Source organism: Octopus bimaculoides, chromosome 1, assembly GCF_046866305.1.
Source record: "Octopus bimaculoides isolate indiv1 chromosome 1, ASM4686630v1, whole genome shotgun sequence".
Taxonomy (NCBI): Eukaryota; Metazoa; Mollusca; class Cephalopoda; order Octopoda; family Octopodidae; genus Octopus; species Octopus bimaculoides.
Genome location: NC_142928.1, coordinates 129,860,332 through 129,878,117, shown reverse-complemented (window position 1 = coordinate 129,878,117; position 17,786 = coordinate 129,860,332). Strand labels below are relative to the sequence as shown.

The following is a 17,786-nucleotide window of genomic DNA, read 5'->3' as shown; positions in this document are numbered from 1 at the left end:
TCTAAAACAAAATTTTTTCAAGGTCACTTAAAATACTATTTTGTAGTGTGTGTCTGCCTCCCCCTAAATCTTATATGGACTCTCAGGTGCCATGTGGACCCTGATTGAGAACCACTGCTCTAGACAGACAAAACTTGGCAGGGTAGCAAACTAAATAGTACAATGTGGTCAGTATAACAATCCAGTAAGTTGCTCCTAAAAGGTCTGATTGTTTATTTTTATAGTAGAAGTCTCCTAAAGTAGAACTGATCCAAGTAACAAAAGTCTGGTGACTTGATCTTGCCTTTGCATTGCTAAAGGTGTGACTGGGAATGGTGAAACCAAACCAAACTTTGACAAACCAAACCAAACTTTGACAAACCAAACCAAACTTTGACAAACCAATCCTTCTTTCATGTAAACATATACACCTCGGGCTGTATATTAGCAGCATTATTGGTCCCCAGGGCAAAGCAGTGCACTGGGCCATATAGTATTTATTGACAGTAAGCCACAGCATACATAGATTAGAATTGCACTGCATATATCATGAAGAGAGTTGCAGTTCAAAGCTGTAAGCAAAAGAGGCTGTATATCTTGGTCTGCAATGTTGAAGCCAAACCCTTCTGTTGACAAACTGAGAAAATAAAGAAAAGGGTGTTGTATGTAACAATAGCACAACTAGACATAACTTTCAAATTCAAAATATGCAGAACGGACCTATTATTCCAAAAATCTGTCTTAATTCATTTTGAATGCCACTACGTATTACACACATTTACACCTATTGTACTGACGAGATACTGCAACAGCGTGTCTGAAACTCAAATGATTCTAACTCACAACACCCTATCCACTGCTTTACAGTTCTCGAAAGATTTCCAGGAATGGAAAGCACTTAGTTCGTCATTTCGATCTGACGGTGTAGCAGTTAAATCTAGTCTCAACCAAACCAACTCCTTACAGTCTTTATCATAGGACAAAATCCTATTATAAAGATTGCATGGTTATAGTTAGTGATCTTACCGTTTCTTAACGCTTTCTTTTGTTCTCCTTCGTATTTTTCCCTATATATGATATCATTAACGTCTTCACTGTTCAACGTCAAAGAAACACGAGTAGCTTCTTTTTGCTTTGAGCAATCCATCTCCACTGCCATCTTCAACAGTATTAACCGTGTACAAAACACTTAAAGTATCACTACTGTCGCCACCGACATCGACAAAAACCATGTGACGGCAGCTTACCAAACTTCAGTTGTCAAATCGGTTGTCAATGGTAACCGAACTAGCAGCGCGGTCTCGTGTAGCTCCACCCAATTCTCGTTTCATCCCTTTCAACAAACATCGAACCGCAAAGCTGAAGATGGCGGAACAAAACACAGAAAAGGGAATGGCTATATTTTTGGATGTAAGTTATGAATTTTATATGTCTTTAGTGTCTCCTTCAGTGTTTGTTATTCTCCTTTTGACGTTCAGAATATAAGCATGTTTTCATATATGAAATAGGTATTTATAATGCGGAATGCGAAGTCTGTTTATGTTGTGATTTTGATAAAAAGAACAAACAATGAATAAATAAAATATAAATCAGTGAGCCGGTTTCGATTCCCAGCTGTATCCATTTCATTCCAGTTATGTTGGTAAAGCTTTTTGAAAAATACCGAGACATCACACAAATACCTTCTCATCTCATGTATAAATTTAAGGATTTTTCCCCTCTCTCTATTTAGATAATATTTTGCTGTTTTGCGATTCCCGGTGAACCGTGTCAGCGACCCGGTTCGATAACCAGTTGCAACTATTTCATTTAACTTATGTAACTAATTTCCTTGAAAAAAAATTATAAATCACATTTTTCTTTTGATCTCGTTCTTGTATTCGTTTGGAATCTGGACGTAACACTGGACAGAAATTCCTGTTGCATTCTCTCTCTCTTTCTCTCTCTTTGTATACTAAGTACCCCTATAAAAGAACTCGTTATTTTTATAGAATTTGTAGCGGGAATATATATTCTATATTTATAAATCTAATAAATAACTGAACATAACTAAGTTTAGCTAATTAACTTTTGTATTTTATTTTCACTGTACTAACGCGGGGGTGGGAAAAGGAAAAAGATTAAAATAAATTTTACTAGGCCCGAGAACAGTGGGGTGCGCTAGCGCCCGCTAAAATTTTTTTGGGCTATGAAAACGCTTTCAACGTCCTCTAGAAAAACTGGATTTGTACCTCATAAGCAAATTTCATTCACGCACTTATGCAAAATTAGGCCTGACACAAAAGTTGAGGCAAAATCACGGTTTAACTTTTCATGGGCAGATATACCCGTCAATGAAATTAACCGTACTCATTCATTCCCTGATGGATAAGAGTAAGTGGAAGATCTGACATTCATGCATTTTCCAGTGATGTAAGTAAAGACAAGTGAAATGACTTCACGCTTGAAATGAAAAAGGAATGTAGAGATAGAACAGTCCTAAAAAAAAATACTACCTCATCACTTTCTGTGTACTTCGGAGTAAAAACAAAACAAAAACATAGCTGTTTAAGTGGATAGTTGTGATGATATCCGTTATGGATGTCAATGTTAGCAATTTCATTGAGTATCGGAACCGGGTCATCGACGCACTTTGCGATCCAGTTTCCACTCTGTTTCGTTAAATAACACGAAACCGTTAAAGTTGTCAAACTGTTATCAGCAGACAACTTCTTTCAAAGTTGTCATATTTCAACATATCGTTCGTTTTACTTCTTTTGTGTTGTGTAAGTTAAAATCTGTCAACCAGAAAAAAAAGTAATAATAAATAACCACATTGATAATAATGACTTGGTGAATATATTCGAATGAACGACTACTATAGACAGTAATAGAAAACTTTATTTTGTGAATTGTACAGCTTTTAGAAGTGTCATTTTATAAGATTTTGCCGTAGACTTAAAAAAAAAATCACTTGTTGTTTGTTGGTCCTATCGATTTAAGTTACTTTTCGTTACTTACATGCACTCGCGCATTAAAAAAAGTTATTTTTAAAGCACTTTTACGAATAACTACTGAATGTTTTGTGTTGGTGTAACTCACAACTATAATGTCGAATCTATTGAGACCATCAAGTTGAGTGGGACTTCACTATACACACACACACACACACACACACACACACACACACACACACACATATATATATATATATATATTTATATTATTTCGAGGATATAAATACCTCTTATATATGTATCGTTTCCCAGCCGAGTCAACGGTATTTATTTTTACTGGCAGTGTTCGAGCATAGCTACAACTTTTGGGCTGAAACGTATAAAGAAAATTGTTTGTGTGTGTATGTATATATACGTTAAACAGTGTACACACACACACACACACGTTTTTATATAAATATGTGTGTTATACACACACACAGCCGTAAGGAAAAAGTACTCTCATGATGTAGTGTTAAATGATGGTATTTAAAAACATTATTCACTCCGAGTTTCGTGTAACGGTGTTCTAATTTACATACACTCACAAATATATATACTTATATAACGACGATGTAAAATCTCAGTTCTTGAATGTGATACTGTAGTTCAGAAACAAATATGTACATATATACTACAGTGTGTAGGCAAAAGAGCTGTGACAACTTTCGATCCTCATTTTTCATAAAATGTTTATTCATATCTGAGAAAGATATTAATCTCATAAGGACTTTCAAAAAAAAAAAAAAATCTCATGTATACATTCTGACATACACTCAAAAGATCGCATCTTGATACATTGTCTATTTATAGATGCACATTGCTTAAAATGATACTTTTTTTTTTCATATTTCTGAATATGTTTAAGCCTTTTTTTTATATTGTTCCATTTCCAAGAACACTTAGAAGAATGCGCACACGCAATAAACTGTATATTTGAATGTAATACATGCACCGATGCGTAAAGGTATAAACACTCACATGCGAACACATGCTTTCAGTTACACATGAACAAAGCATTCTCACCGACAGTCAAACACATACAATTCACATCCCTGCAATCAGTGGGCGTTCGACAGTTTCGGATGGCCCCACCCCCTCAGTAACATTCACATTATTTAACATTCGATGTAGTTTTGTGTTTAGACGGCTAATGATGGAATTCTTTTTTTTATTATTGAGAATCGCTCCACGATCGAAATCTGGCAACAACCATGTGTAGTTAGTTACCTAGCATTATATCTAAACAGGTGCAATGAAATTGGCAACTAAGTTGTACCTATTACACAAAACGCGACATTCCCGTTTGGTTTGTCAGTTCAGCGTTTTAGTGGAAATTTGTGGAATTTTCTTCCTTGAAAATCTTTCTATTCAAACGCCTAATATATTCTTTAGTTCTTTTTTTTTGGGGTTTTGTTTCTCGTTAATATTTCTAGTTAGATTGTGTTTATATTAAAGAAGTAAGATCTGCAAAAGAAAAAAAAAATCGATACGAAATAATATCAGCCAATAAAGATCAAAAACAAATTATACACTAGCAAGACAGAAAAAAGTATGTATACATTCACACAATATTTGATTAATACACCTACACCTATTCATATTTATAATCCCACCTCATTGTTATATAATTCCATGTCAGCAGTGATTGAGCAGATCTATTTGCAGCGGCGTCCCCAGCAAGGAACATATCCTTAAAGGATTTTTTCAATTATAGTATTTGATAGCTATACGGTGTAACTTAAGAGTGATTTAGTTATTTCTAGCATCTGAGTGACCGTGTAAATGGTTATTAATTAGCTGGCAGTATTTTTATTTTATTATTTGCTTATATTGAGAATGTTAACAATTCAGTCCATACTAAACCATTTTAAATTCTTATACACACACACACACACACACACACACACACACACAGATATGCATTTATATATACATCTATTATATATTCAATATATATTCCTGTGAATATATATGTTGTTTCACACACATTTCAATATATGGATATTTATCAGTATACACACATATATATGCATATGTGTGTATGTGTGTCAGTGTCTCTTTGCCTTGATATTGTGTGATAGTTGTAAATGAGTGTCACTGTCATACAAGCAGTGTCCTTAATGTCAAATCTTTTGTGAAAATGTGTTTGGCTATGGAGAAATATTAACTAACCTGGAAACAAGTGAAATTTGGCAAACAGAAAGACATTCAGTCATAGGAAATCTGCCTCAACAAATTCTATCCATCCCATACAAGCATGGAAAAGTGGACATTAAAATGATTTATGCTGCTGAGATGCTTAAAATCTGGTAGAGTGGGATTTGGTCTAGTCACCCATATAATTAATCAGGCTATTCAGGAAAGTGTAATCCCCATTGACTGGTGTAGCAACTTCATAGTCAACTGCTACAATGGGAAAGAAGATGCCTTAGATAGAAGTAATTATAGAGGCATCAGATTGCTGGATTAGGTCATGAAAATTACTGAGAGAGGTAGTGACCAATTAATTAGGAACAGAATTTAACTAGATGAAATGTAGTTTAGCTTTGTACTGTGGAGAAGCACTACTGATGCCATTTTCATTGTCAGGCAACTGCAAGAGAAGTTTTTTGCTAAGAATAAGTTAATGCACTTGGCATTTGCTGATCTGGAGAAAGCTTTTGACAGGGCACCACACTTTGTGATATAGTGGTCTCTGAAGAAGCTTGAGGTAGATGAATGGCTTGTGAAAGCAGTACAGGCCATGTACAGGGGTGCTGTTAGTAAGGTAAGAGTTATTCATCAATACAGGGATGAATTTAATGTACAGGTAGATGTTCACCAAGGCTCAGTCCTCAGCACTCTCCTATTCATCTTAGTCCTCCAGGCCATAGCAAGAATTTAAGATTGAAAGCCTAAGAGAACTACTATATCCTGATGATCTTGCTCTCATGGCAGAATCTATAACAGATTTATAAAAAAAATTCTAGGTGTGGAAACAAAATCTGAAATCAAAGGGCCTTCAAGTTAGTAAAGACCAAAGTTCTAGTAAGAAATTGGACAGGACTTGATCCACTTTGTGTAAATGACCCTGCTTGGTATGTACGAAAGGTGTAGGTAGGAATTCCATTTGGTGTACTCCACACAAGCTATGCACACACAAGGGGATAATAGGAAGGTTAATAGAGAAAGTAGTGTTTGTATGTGGAATATGTTCAGGAGCCATAACGTTTATAGATAGAGGGTATATTGATTTCCTCAAATACCCTGAGGCTCTCGAGAAGTAGTAGATGATTTCTGTTACCTAGGTGACCTAATTAGCTGTGGAGGAAAATGTACTGAAAGTGTAATTGCTAGAATAAGAATAGGATGGAGATAATTCGGAGAGCTTTTATGTCTGTTGGCGACCAAAGGTCTCTCTCTCTTTAAGTGAAAAGAAGTTTGTATGATGCATGTGCATGAATAGTAATGCTACATGGTAGTGAGAAATGAGCCCTGAATGCAGAGGACATGGGAAGACTACAGAGGAATGAAGCTAGTATGCTCTGCTGGATGTGCAATGTCAGTGTACATGTGCTAGTGTATTGAGAGAGAAATTAGGCATGAGAGGAACTAGATGCCATGTGCAAGTGAGAAGACTGCACTGGTTTGGTCATGTGGTGCATATAGATGTTGACAGTTGCATAAAGAAATGCCAATCTGTTAAAGTGGATAGAATTCACGAAAGAAGAAGACCCAAGAAGATAGGGGATAAAATATTGAAGGCCATGCTGGTGCCTTCTAAGAAGCTCTGGTGATGGCGCCACATAAAATGCACCCAGTATATTCTGTAAAGTGGTTGGTGTTAGGAAAGGCATCCAGCTGTGGAAACCATACCAAAACAGACAGTGGAACATGGTGTAGCTCCTGGCCTTTCTGGCTTCTGTCAAACTGTTAAACCCAAGCCAGCATGGAAAATGGATGTTAAAATGATGATTGTATGTATGTACGTGTCAATCAATCAATCAATCATTATTTTAATATCCACTTTTCCATGCCTGCATGGATTGGACAATTTGTTGAGGCAGATTTTCTGATTGGAGATCTTTCTTGTCACCAACATGTTTTTCATTGAAGATTGGAAATGAGGAACACCTCATTTATAACTATCACATGATGTCAAGACAAAGTGACACAAACACGTACTTATATACATATATATATATAAGTATGTAAGGCTTTGGTCAGCCCCAAAATGAGGTAGTGCAATGGGACTGAACTTAAACCCACATAGCAATACAGACTGTATGATGGAACAAAGTTGAGATGCTTGAAATATCTGTCCCTGCTTCCCAAATTTCTTTCTGCATTAACTTCAAATTTAATCGTAAATTTACACCATCCGAAAGATATTTGTAGATTTCATTAAAAAAATACAAATTTTTTTTTAAAGTTAAGAGGAAACAAATTTGGAGCATGTGAATTATCTGATAACTCTCCCTCCACTCCAAAAAGATTTTCACTGCAGTTCTGATATAGTTGTAAAGTATACCATCTGAAACATTTGTTGAAAATTTCTTTAAAAAAATATCCATTTTTTTTTTCTGAAATGTATGAAGAAAGTAAGTCAAGGGAACATTGATCTGAAGTTATGCACTAAATTTATTTACTGTGTGAGTACTTTTGGATCAGTGGTTCTCAACCATTCTTTACCTATGGACCTCTTTGGTACCTATTTTACTTGAGTGAACCCTCAAAGCCATTTGATGTTTGAAAAACTTCCATTATATTTTTATAATTGAATATTAATAGGAATTCTATAACAAATGTTTTGTATATTGGAGAAGTATAACCAATTTATTGCACATAAACTTTAGTAACAAATCTTATATAATCTTATATCATGTGGACCCTGGTTGAGAATTACTGTTAGATGAATAAAGGGTATAAAAGAAAATTAGATGTAGTATATCAGAAACTTTAAACAAACTGGGAATCAAATGTGTAAATATCATTTAGAGACCAGCAGAAAATTGCCAAAGAGTGGTCTTTCAACTAGTATTTAGTAATTTAATAAAACAACCTAGTAAAAACAAATATACTTTAAAATAAACATTTGTGCACATGTTCTCAATAAGCTTTCTTTATAAGATTATTCAATGGATCTAGCTTCAGTGCAAGACTGGAATCGTTGACATGCCTGCACTGAATCTAAATGGTCCTTATGGGGCTGAAACACATACCTAGGAAGTGAGCATATTAACCACACAGCCTTTTCTGCACCTGCACCTGTTTATTTACTTGTCTGTCCATCCGTCCATCTGTCCCTCTATCTATGATCATGATTTTCATTATCTTTTAATGTCTGTCTTCCATGCTGGCATGAGTTGGAAAGTTTGACAGGATTCAATAGGCTGGAGGACTGGTGTGCTCCAGTGTCTGCTTTGGCTTTGTTTCTGAGGTTGGGTGCACTTCATAATGCCAATTACTTTACAGAGTGTACAGGGTGTTTTTTTTTTCATAGCACCAGTACTAGTGAGGTCATCATATGACTTGCAGAATTAAGATTTCCTTCAACTGAATGACACTGCAGAGAAGAGGGAGGCAGCTTCATGAGAGGTTGAAGCACAAAGACAGTACTGGAACAAGTTTCTTGCTGTAGAGGAGATACATGGCTACTTGCATGAAACAAGAGTGGGTGAGATTAATCAAGGTCATGCTGGAAAGAGAGATAAAGAGAGTGGTGATGTCAGGAGGGGGGGGGGCTGGGGTCAAAAGAACAAGAAAGGTAGTGATTGTAAGAATGTTTGGAGAGAGTAGATGATGACTAGTGATTGGGTAAGGTTGAGGGGTGAATGGTGGAGAGTATGATCATTGAGTTAGAGGGAGGGTCACGTTACACATGTGTGTACACACACACACACACACACGTTTATGTAAGGGATAAGTAAAATCTAGGTGATCTCCTCAAAAGCACTTCATGCAGTAATCTGGCTAGTAAAGCGTTCAAATTGCAGTGTAAATGTTATTCTTTTTGATTAACTGAAGAATGATTAGTTATACTTTGGTTAGCTATTAAAGGAACAATTTGCCAATCCAATAGGTATGTCGTTATTCCTCACAAAGGGGATAGCAATAATTTTAATTGAGGAAAAGAGAAACCAAATTAAGATACATTTATATATGATGGCCTTCTTTCAGTTCCTCTCTTCCTAATTCACTCACAAAGCTTTTGCTTGGTCTGGGGCTGTAGAAGATATTCAAAGTGATATGCAGTGGGATTGAACCTGAAATCATGTGGATGGCAAACAAATTTTTAACCACACAGCCATGCTATGACCGATAATCTTTTGTATGTTGGTTTGTATTGTGTATTTAAGATCACATTATCAAATGTATCCTTTTTTTAAGATGCTGGGTGTCATTGGAGAGATACTTTGCTACATTTCTTTGCAAGCTGAGACACCAAACGGAGATTCCCTCATTAACTAGATACATGTATATACAAATGAAATAGTGTTGGCAAAAGTGAAAGCTTTACAAAAGAGAAACTTTTCAATCAGTTTATTTTACACTTTAACTTCTATTTCCATTTATCACTCAGACTTATTTGCTCCAGTTCCAATTTTTAAAAATATATTTTTAGAAACATTTCCTGCCCTGCAAGCACGTGTTTTCTTACTTTTGTTGATACCTTATAATTCTGTATTAAAAAAATATAATAATTGGGCAAGAAAAGCATTTTAATTCACATTTTTAATGTACTTGTGTTGCTTTTTGCTTGTTTTATTAATGTTAATTGGAATGTCATTTAAGAATAACAGAATTAATTATGTCAAGTATTTATCATTGAATGTGCTATTTATTCTATTCTTTTACAACCTTGTAACCAGAATTCTGCTGTCATACACTGCTGCTTGTTGCTGTCAAATCTATCATCGATATACTTTTGGCCAGTCTAGGTTGCAGATAACCCTAGTAGAATTTTTTAATATTTTTTTTCTTAACAGGATGGAAACTTAAGACCATCCTTATAAAAAAACATTGAAACTAAATAAAAGTAATCTAATTCAGTATAAAATGTACACAAATCTAAATATATATTAATATTAATTTATAGTTTTGCTTCAAACTTTTTTTTTTTGTCAAATGACATTTCCTTTTCATAACATTCTGCTGTGTGTATGAAGACCTGTCTTTGCATTATCCTGCTGTATTCATGTTACCTACATCCATCCTAATATTTGCCATTAATCTGTCTTCTGTGATAGTTCTGCCAGTCTTGTAATCAGTTGTATTGGATATCACTGATATGTAAACAGCATTATATATTCTGCTGCTTAACTTGTATTACTTCTGAAAATATAAATACATTTCTGTATTCTAGCATTGTTAATAGTTTTTCAAAAGAGAAAAAATGTTACAGAATTAAATAGTGCTTACTAAAAAAAACACACACACACAAACCCCCAAAACACACAAACAAAGACATGCATACAGACACACACAGCAGTAGATGAAGCAGAGGTAATTCTGAAGAATATTTTGAGTATCAGCTTAGAAATGAATGCTGTAATTTCAAAAGATCATTGCTATGTTTCTTATGTATGCTACTTTTTTTGTCAATTCTGTGCAATAAGATTTGTTAATACCTGTTAGGTTTTCTCTTAACTGCAGTTACTTCTTGAAAGGGTATATCAAATATTTATTTTGCAATAACATTGGAAAGGCATTTCAAATCAGTCATCTCAGCCAGAATTTTACTGAGTGATTCCAAACATATCGGCAGAGTTAATTTTACTTTGAGCAACTCAAATATGTCTGCTTGGTCAAAACCTAACATTTTAGAGAATTCTTTACTTCAACTTTTAGGGAGAAAAACAAGTTGCAACTCAAAGATATTTATCTATAGATTATAGTTCTTTAATAGATAAATTCCCTGTTTCACAGTGTTCCTTTCAGTTCAGTTTGGGATTTAAGAAATGGGTTCCTGAAAGATTTATTGATCAGGACTACTGCTAAACTATAAAGTTCAGGTTAGTTAAATTTCCATCCTTTATCCTTGTTTTCGTTGTCATCATCTAGCTGTTTCCTATGCTGGCATGGGTTGGACAGTTCAAAGGGGCTGGTGAAACAGATGATTGCACCAAGCTCCAATGTCATCTTTGGTGCTCTCCCCCTTCAAGATACCCTGCAATACCTCTACTCCTTCCTTTCTGAAATTTTAGAGGAGTTATATTTTGTTGCAGTTTTCTTTGATTCTCCTCAACAAATCCTTTGCTTCTTTCTCCTTTTACTTGTTTACACCTTTCATTTTTGGACCATTTATTACAGATAGTTTTATGGTTAATCATCTGAAACCTATGGTTTTTACAATGAATTATTCAACATTTTTATTATCATTTTGAAGATAGACTGAAGAAAAGGAAAGATTTTAGGGAGACAAATTAAAGTCAACATCGTATTTCATTAATTGATTTCAAGTGATCTTGTTGAAAAATATTTTGTTAAAATTATCTTTTAAGTCAATAAACATCAAATTTCATAAAATTAATTAATTTTGTTTTCCTTTTGCAAGTTTAAAAAATTTTTCTCAATATCTAGCATTCATTGATTAGTATCATGTTAGAACTAAGTAGTTTTGAGAAATATTTGTCTTACATTATTAGGTGATACATACAATCATACATACATACATACATACATACATACATACATACATACATATATACATATATACATGCATATTTTTGAATGGTGTGTGGTAAGAAGCTTGCTTGCCAGCCGCATAGTTCTAGATTAAGTCCCACTGTATGGAACCTTGGGCAAGTGTCTTCTACAATAGCCTTGGGCCGACCAAAGCCTTGTGAGTGGATTTAGTAGACAGTAACTGAAAGAATTCTGTCATATATATATGTGTGTGTGTGTGTGTGTCTTTGTGTCTGTTTGTCCCCCCATCACTGCTTGACAACCAGTGTTGGTGTGTTTACACCCCTGTAACTTAGCAGTTTGGCAAAAGAAACTGATAGAAAAAGTACTAGGCATAAGAAATAAGTCCTGGGGTTGATTTGCTTGACTAAAACACCCTTCAAGGTGGTGCTCCAGCATGGCTGCAGTCAGATGACTGAAACAGGCAAAAGAACAAAAGAATACCATCTTTTTCACAGATACTCCCACTCACTTTTATATATATACAAGAGAACCATGTATCTTCTGCATAGCAAAGCACTTCTGCAGGTCCCTGGCGTAAAGCCACCTTTTTGCTTAATACTTATACTCCCCACCTACTTAATCAAGAGGGCTTTCCCCCTTTTTTTCCCTTTACTTGTTCTTTCTTGTCTTGAAAGTTACTTGGCAACCCCACTAGTGTTTGTGGCATAGAAAAAGTACCCAGTATACACGGTATAGTGATTGGTATCAGGAAGGATATCCAGCCATAGAAACCATGCCAAAACTGACTTGCAGCACATTGCAGCCGCTGGGCTCATTGGATCCTGTCAAACCATCCAACCCATGCCAACAGGGAACATGAATTTCAAATGCTGATTGGCTGTGTGGTTAACAAGTTTGTTTCCCAGCCATATGTTTTGGGTTCAGTCTCACGTGGGTGTCTTCAACTATAGACCTGGGCTGACCAAAGTGTTGTGAGTGAATTTAGTATGCAAAAACTGAAAAGAATCCATCTGTGTGTGTTTGTGTGTGTATATATATATATATATATATAATATATATTCTTGTTTCAGTTATTTTGGATTCCTATGTTTTCATTACTGTGATTGATTTCAATGATTTTTTTTAGATGATTTTTTTTGTGACAAATATGTTCATCATTGGGATATAACTCCGGAGGAAGCAGTTGCAGCAAATTCTCCAAAACAAATCAGAGATCTGTTTTCAGATATTCTCATTCAAGGTCATTTGCTTAAAAGCTATACACGAGCTTAAAAGCCACCAGATAGGGTCGCTTTTATATATGTTTGTGTGTATATAATATATATATATATATATATATATATATGTGTGTGTGTATATGTATATATATATATACATATATATGTGTATATATGTATATATATGTGTGTGTGTATGTATATATACATACACACACATATATATATATATATATATCACATTGTATCAACCAAACTATCAGATGTTATTTATCACTGGTCACAATGTGCTTTCAGTTCTTTCTTGATTGTGCTATTCTTTTCCATCTTGGCCCAAATCATTTAACTAAATCATCTTCCCATCATCATAGAGGTCGTCCATGCAGCCTTTCTCAATCTCTTGGATACCACTTGGCAACTGTGCTGGTCCACTGATTGCCCATAAACCTTGCAACCTGTCTAGCCTGGTGCAACTTATGCCTTCATTATTCTGCAATCACATTGTTCACTCCACCCTGTTCTGGAATTATCTCATCTCATTTCAGATATGCTCTTGCAATGATATTCCTAGCAAGGATCTTTACATGGTCCTTTGTGTTGCAGCCAATTAATGCTCTCCCTTCTTTGTGGTAGCCCATATCTCACTTGCATATAAGAGCACTGGTAGGGTAGTGCTGTTGAAGAGTCTGGCATGTATTATATATATATATATATATATGTCAGCTTGTTATATATATACACACACACACACACATATATATATATATATATATATATATATATATATATATATGTGTGTGTGTGTATATATATAACAAGCTGACATTATTCCACCATTGCAACTAGTATGATCACGCAATAGAATAGATTTAAATGTGCTGCATGGTCACAGCTCAGTGACTGAAACCAGTGAAAAGGTAACACAATATATTTGAATCTATATATCCAGAATATTTAGAGAGAATATAACAGTTGGGGATAACATGGCATGTCTTGATATGGATTGTCTGTGTGAAAATAAACAAAGCATTGTAGAAATACAATGTTGTAGGGATAAATACAGTAATACTTCGGTTTTCGAATGACTCTGATTACAAATAAATTGTGCTTTGTCTCCTGTCTTTCTCATATTCATTTAATACAGTAGTACCTCGGTTTACGAACGCCTCTGATCACGAATAAATCATGCTTTGTATATACCTATATCTATATATATATATATATATATATATATATATATATATATATATATATATATAAGCACGATTTATTTGTGATCATGGTTGTTTGAAAACCGAGGTACTACTGTATTTGTATATTCACATCTTTGATAATAAACAAATAAACAAAGAAATACTGTATGTTGATATGAATATCTTGATGCAAATAGGACATAAAAATAAGGATGAATGTATGTTTAAAAAAATTATAAAGGTTTCAACGACTGGCCCCCATGCCAACGTCTCCTTCATTGGACACTAAACTCAGCTTGCGAAGACCTGTTGAGGCAAGCGAAAGTGAAATCATGATGGCACCTGTACCAATGGAGTGCTAAGAGCACTGTTCTAGTGTGATCGTTATCAGCGTCGCCTTCCTGGCACTTGTGCCAGTGGCACGTTAAAAATCGTTCGAGTGAGATCGTTGCCAGTGCCGCTGGACTGTGCAGGTGGCACGTAAAATACTGCTGGAAGACCCTATGTCTGGCAACATGACTCTGCACCATGCTACACAAGCAGAAGAACCCAGTCATGGCTGTCAGACAATTTCTGCGACCACATCACCCCTAACATCTGGCCACCTAACTACCCAGACTGTGACCCCCTTGATTATTATGTGTGGGGCACAGTTGAGCAAGAGACCAACATCGCTCCTTGTAAAAGCAAAGATGAACTGAAGGCAAAGATAATGGCAGCATTCACCAACTTAAACAAGGAGACTGTCCAGAAGAGTTGTGGGAGATTCTGAAATCATCTGGGGGCCGTGGTTGAAGCCAGTGGCGATTTTATTGAATAAATTTACTCTTTAGTATTTCAAGATATTTTTATGTAATTTTGGTAAATATATCTGTTAAAATGAGATGTCAGTGTTATTTTCATTTTTGCATAATTTAGATGACAGTTTATTCACTGTACCCTGTATATTAGAAATTAAGCATTAAAATAATGTTTTAGATTACTCTAAGTCAAATAATACATTTTACTACCTTACTTTTTTGTTGACTTTAATGATAGACCTCTCTCTACAGGGATCTTGATCTTTGGCAGCAGTATGTCCCATTTCTTGCCGTCTATCAACCAATCAATCTCACATCCAGCACCTCAACACCTTAAATCTCTTTCTCTCCTTGATCACCAGTAAACCTCTTGGTGGACCAGATCTACAGGAGATCTACTCTCCTCAAAGTCTCAATGTTACTCACTAGTAGGCCCTTGAAAAAAATTTTTTTTAAAGCAATAGTGTTGTATATGACATCTACAAAGCCTATGATCGTATCTTGCATGCTGATCTGTTTCTCATTTCATCAGATCATCCCGTTGTGGTTTCTGATAATGTAGTTCTCTATGATCAACACTCTGTCTCTTGTGTGTCTCAAGGTTTTACCCTCCACACTTTTTCTCCAGTACATCAAAGACGTACTTATGGTCGTGCATAACAGTTTCACTCCTGTGAAATTTTATCACACTTCATTCCCTAACCAATGCATCCAAGTGTCATCCACATGCAACATAGAGACCTCATAAGTAATCTACTCTGATTCCATGAACAGAGATATTGAAAAAACTCTCCTTTGGTATCATGTCAGTCTGGTCTTCCTACTAAACGTAAACTTAACCAGAATGCTCAAAGTTGCTACAAATGCTGTCTCGTTACCACTCATCACAAACAGCTACTAACCCTCTAGAAACCTTAAAGGAGACCTACAAAGGAATACTTCTCTCTTTTAAATACAGTACTGTTACTAGACTTATAAGTATTGTAGAACTCATCCAAAAAAGGTAATCTGACTGATTGGCATAAAATTACTGACCAACACACTCCACTTCAATCTCTGGCTCACAGACATGATGTCTCCTCACTTAGATTCTTCTGCTAAAGCACAATTATAGTTCTGTTCAGTCAGGTCTGACTTGAGTGTTAACTATGACAGCGAAAGTCTGTTAAATCATAAGTTTATTACTCCTAAAGTGTCTGTATCCTATCTATGTATATACCATAACGAGTGCCAGAGTTGGTTTTAATTTAGTGAAAGTGTAGTAGTAAGAGTATTAAAACAAATTTACGAATAGGGTGATTTTGGCTGAAAAGCCAGAGCTAAACAAGAACAACTAATATAAAATATTGAAAAGAAAACATGTAAATTCAAGAAAATTGGATGTTTTTTGTCTTGCATTCCATCTCTAGACTATATATATATATATATATATATATATATATATATATATATATATATATATATATATAAATAAAAGAATGTAAAATTCAATGTAAATTGTTGAGTTTGTTACTATGTAACTTTTTTTTCAATAAGTATTCAGTTCTTTTTACCAAATTTGAAGACTTATTTTTCTCTTTCTGTTAGATATTTCTTCAACTACATTATTTTGGTCAAAAATTTATTGATGTGAAATCTGTGATTGGAAAGTATTTTCTGAGACCATTATCTTTCATTAATTTCTTGTTCTCTGGCTGTTGCTGTTCCACATAATACTGCATTACCAAATAGAATGTTCAACTTTAAGATGATTATTTTTCTATTGTCCGTAAACAAAATACTATTCTCTCTGTTCTGCATAAAAGAAAGAAACAGGTAAATAAGAAATGTGATTTAGATTTATTTAAAAGCTCATTATGCAGTTATATTTCTTGAGGAAACAAACCCACGACTAACTGAACTATGAATGAAAATCTTCCCTATATAGAAAAGAAATGATAAAATGATAAAAAAAATTGTCCTGGATAAATTGAAGTTGTATGAATAGTTAACTGTTTGAGCTCAAATTCCCATTAATTGAAGAATATTTCTTTCATTTATTACCTAATTTTACTTTTTTAGTGATCATTAACAATAAAAATAGGAGTGTAATGATAATCATTATCATAGCAACTAACATCACCACTATATTGTGGTTTAAATGAAATTAAGAACAAAAGGTGAGAAGACAGCCTTGAGCTCATATCTTAGGAGCACTTTTTCTTTTTATTTCTTTGAAAGAACTAGTGGGAGTGACCTACCTGTATTAATATTCTTCGCCATTGAATTTTGTACACGTATAGTGGAGGAGGTTTGAGGAAAATAAAAAACCTCAGGAAAACAAAGGAAAAATAGTCATTGGAATCAAACTGCTAAAGTCTTCATCAACACTTTCTAAATTTAGAAACCATTTCGTTTATCATGTACAGCAGTAAGTAACCATGAATCTAGTTCACTAGAGATATTAAAAAAAAAAAAAATGGGAGACAATGTGTAAGGATTCTTTCCAAATATTGGTGTAAGAATTGTTGTTGAGGTCTTTCTTTGGAAATGGTTATATGTGATTTAGTGACTGTAAATAAGTAGCTAAAGAGTAAAAGTTGCTGGAAAGCTACACTTGGGGAGAAGTTAATTCTGAAAAGTGAAAGTTTGGGGGAGAAATTTTTTAGAAATTTAATAATCAAAATGAAAAAGAAATTTTATAAGTTAATCTGAGGAGAATAACTTTTAAATATAGCTCTTACAGGTTTGTTAGGTTCATACGGCTGTTAGGTTCATACGGCTGTTAGGTTCATTGCAGTGGGAAACGAGCTGAAGGAAATTTTCTGAGGTGGATGATTTGGGGAAAGTATGTTGTAAGGTGTTTGAGCAGGTGACACAGTGAAGATGATGAGAATCAAAGCAAGTTCAATGGTTGAGTTTGAATAGGTTATATCGATAGTGGAGGTAGTATATGGATGAATAAAACTTGATATCATTTCCCAATTACTATATATTTTCATTCTTTTC

General features: G+C 34.6%; 2 protein-coding genes across 6 annotated transcripts in view; one reads left to right on the top strand and one right to left on the bottom strand.

Moving 5' to 3' along the window:
• LOC106870830 (uncharacterized) overlaps positions 1–1,138 on the bottom strand; it is a 109,242-nt gene extending 108,104 nt beyond the window's left edge. For all 3 annotated transcript variants that reach the window (XM_014917054.3, XM_089358079.1, XM_052970307.2), the window contains exon 1: positions 1,006–1,138. In XM_014917054.3, the coding sequence (XP_014772540.1) occupies positions 1,006–1,138 (133 nt within the window). The remainder of the gene's footprint in view (positions 1–1,005) is intronic.
• A 116-nt stretch (positions 1,139–1,254) lies between these two features.
• The window catches only part of LOC106870831 (N-terminal EF-hand calcium-binding protein 1), a 125,627-nt gene continuing 109,095 nt past the window's right edge, over positions 1,255–17,786 (top strand). For all 3 annotated transcript variants that reach the window (XM_014917055.3, XM_052970315.2, XM_089358088.1), the window contains exon 1: positions 1,255–1,389. In XM_014917055.3, the coding sequence (XP_014772541.1) occupies positions 1,255–1,389 (135 nt within the window). The remainder of the gene's footprint in view (positions 1,390–17,786) is intronic.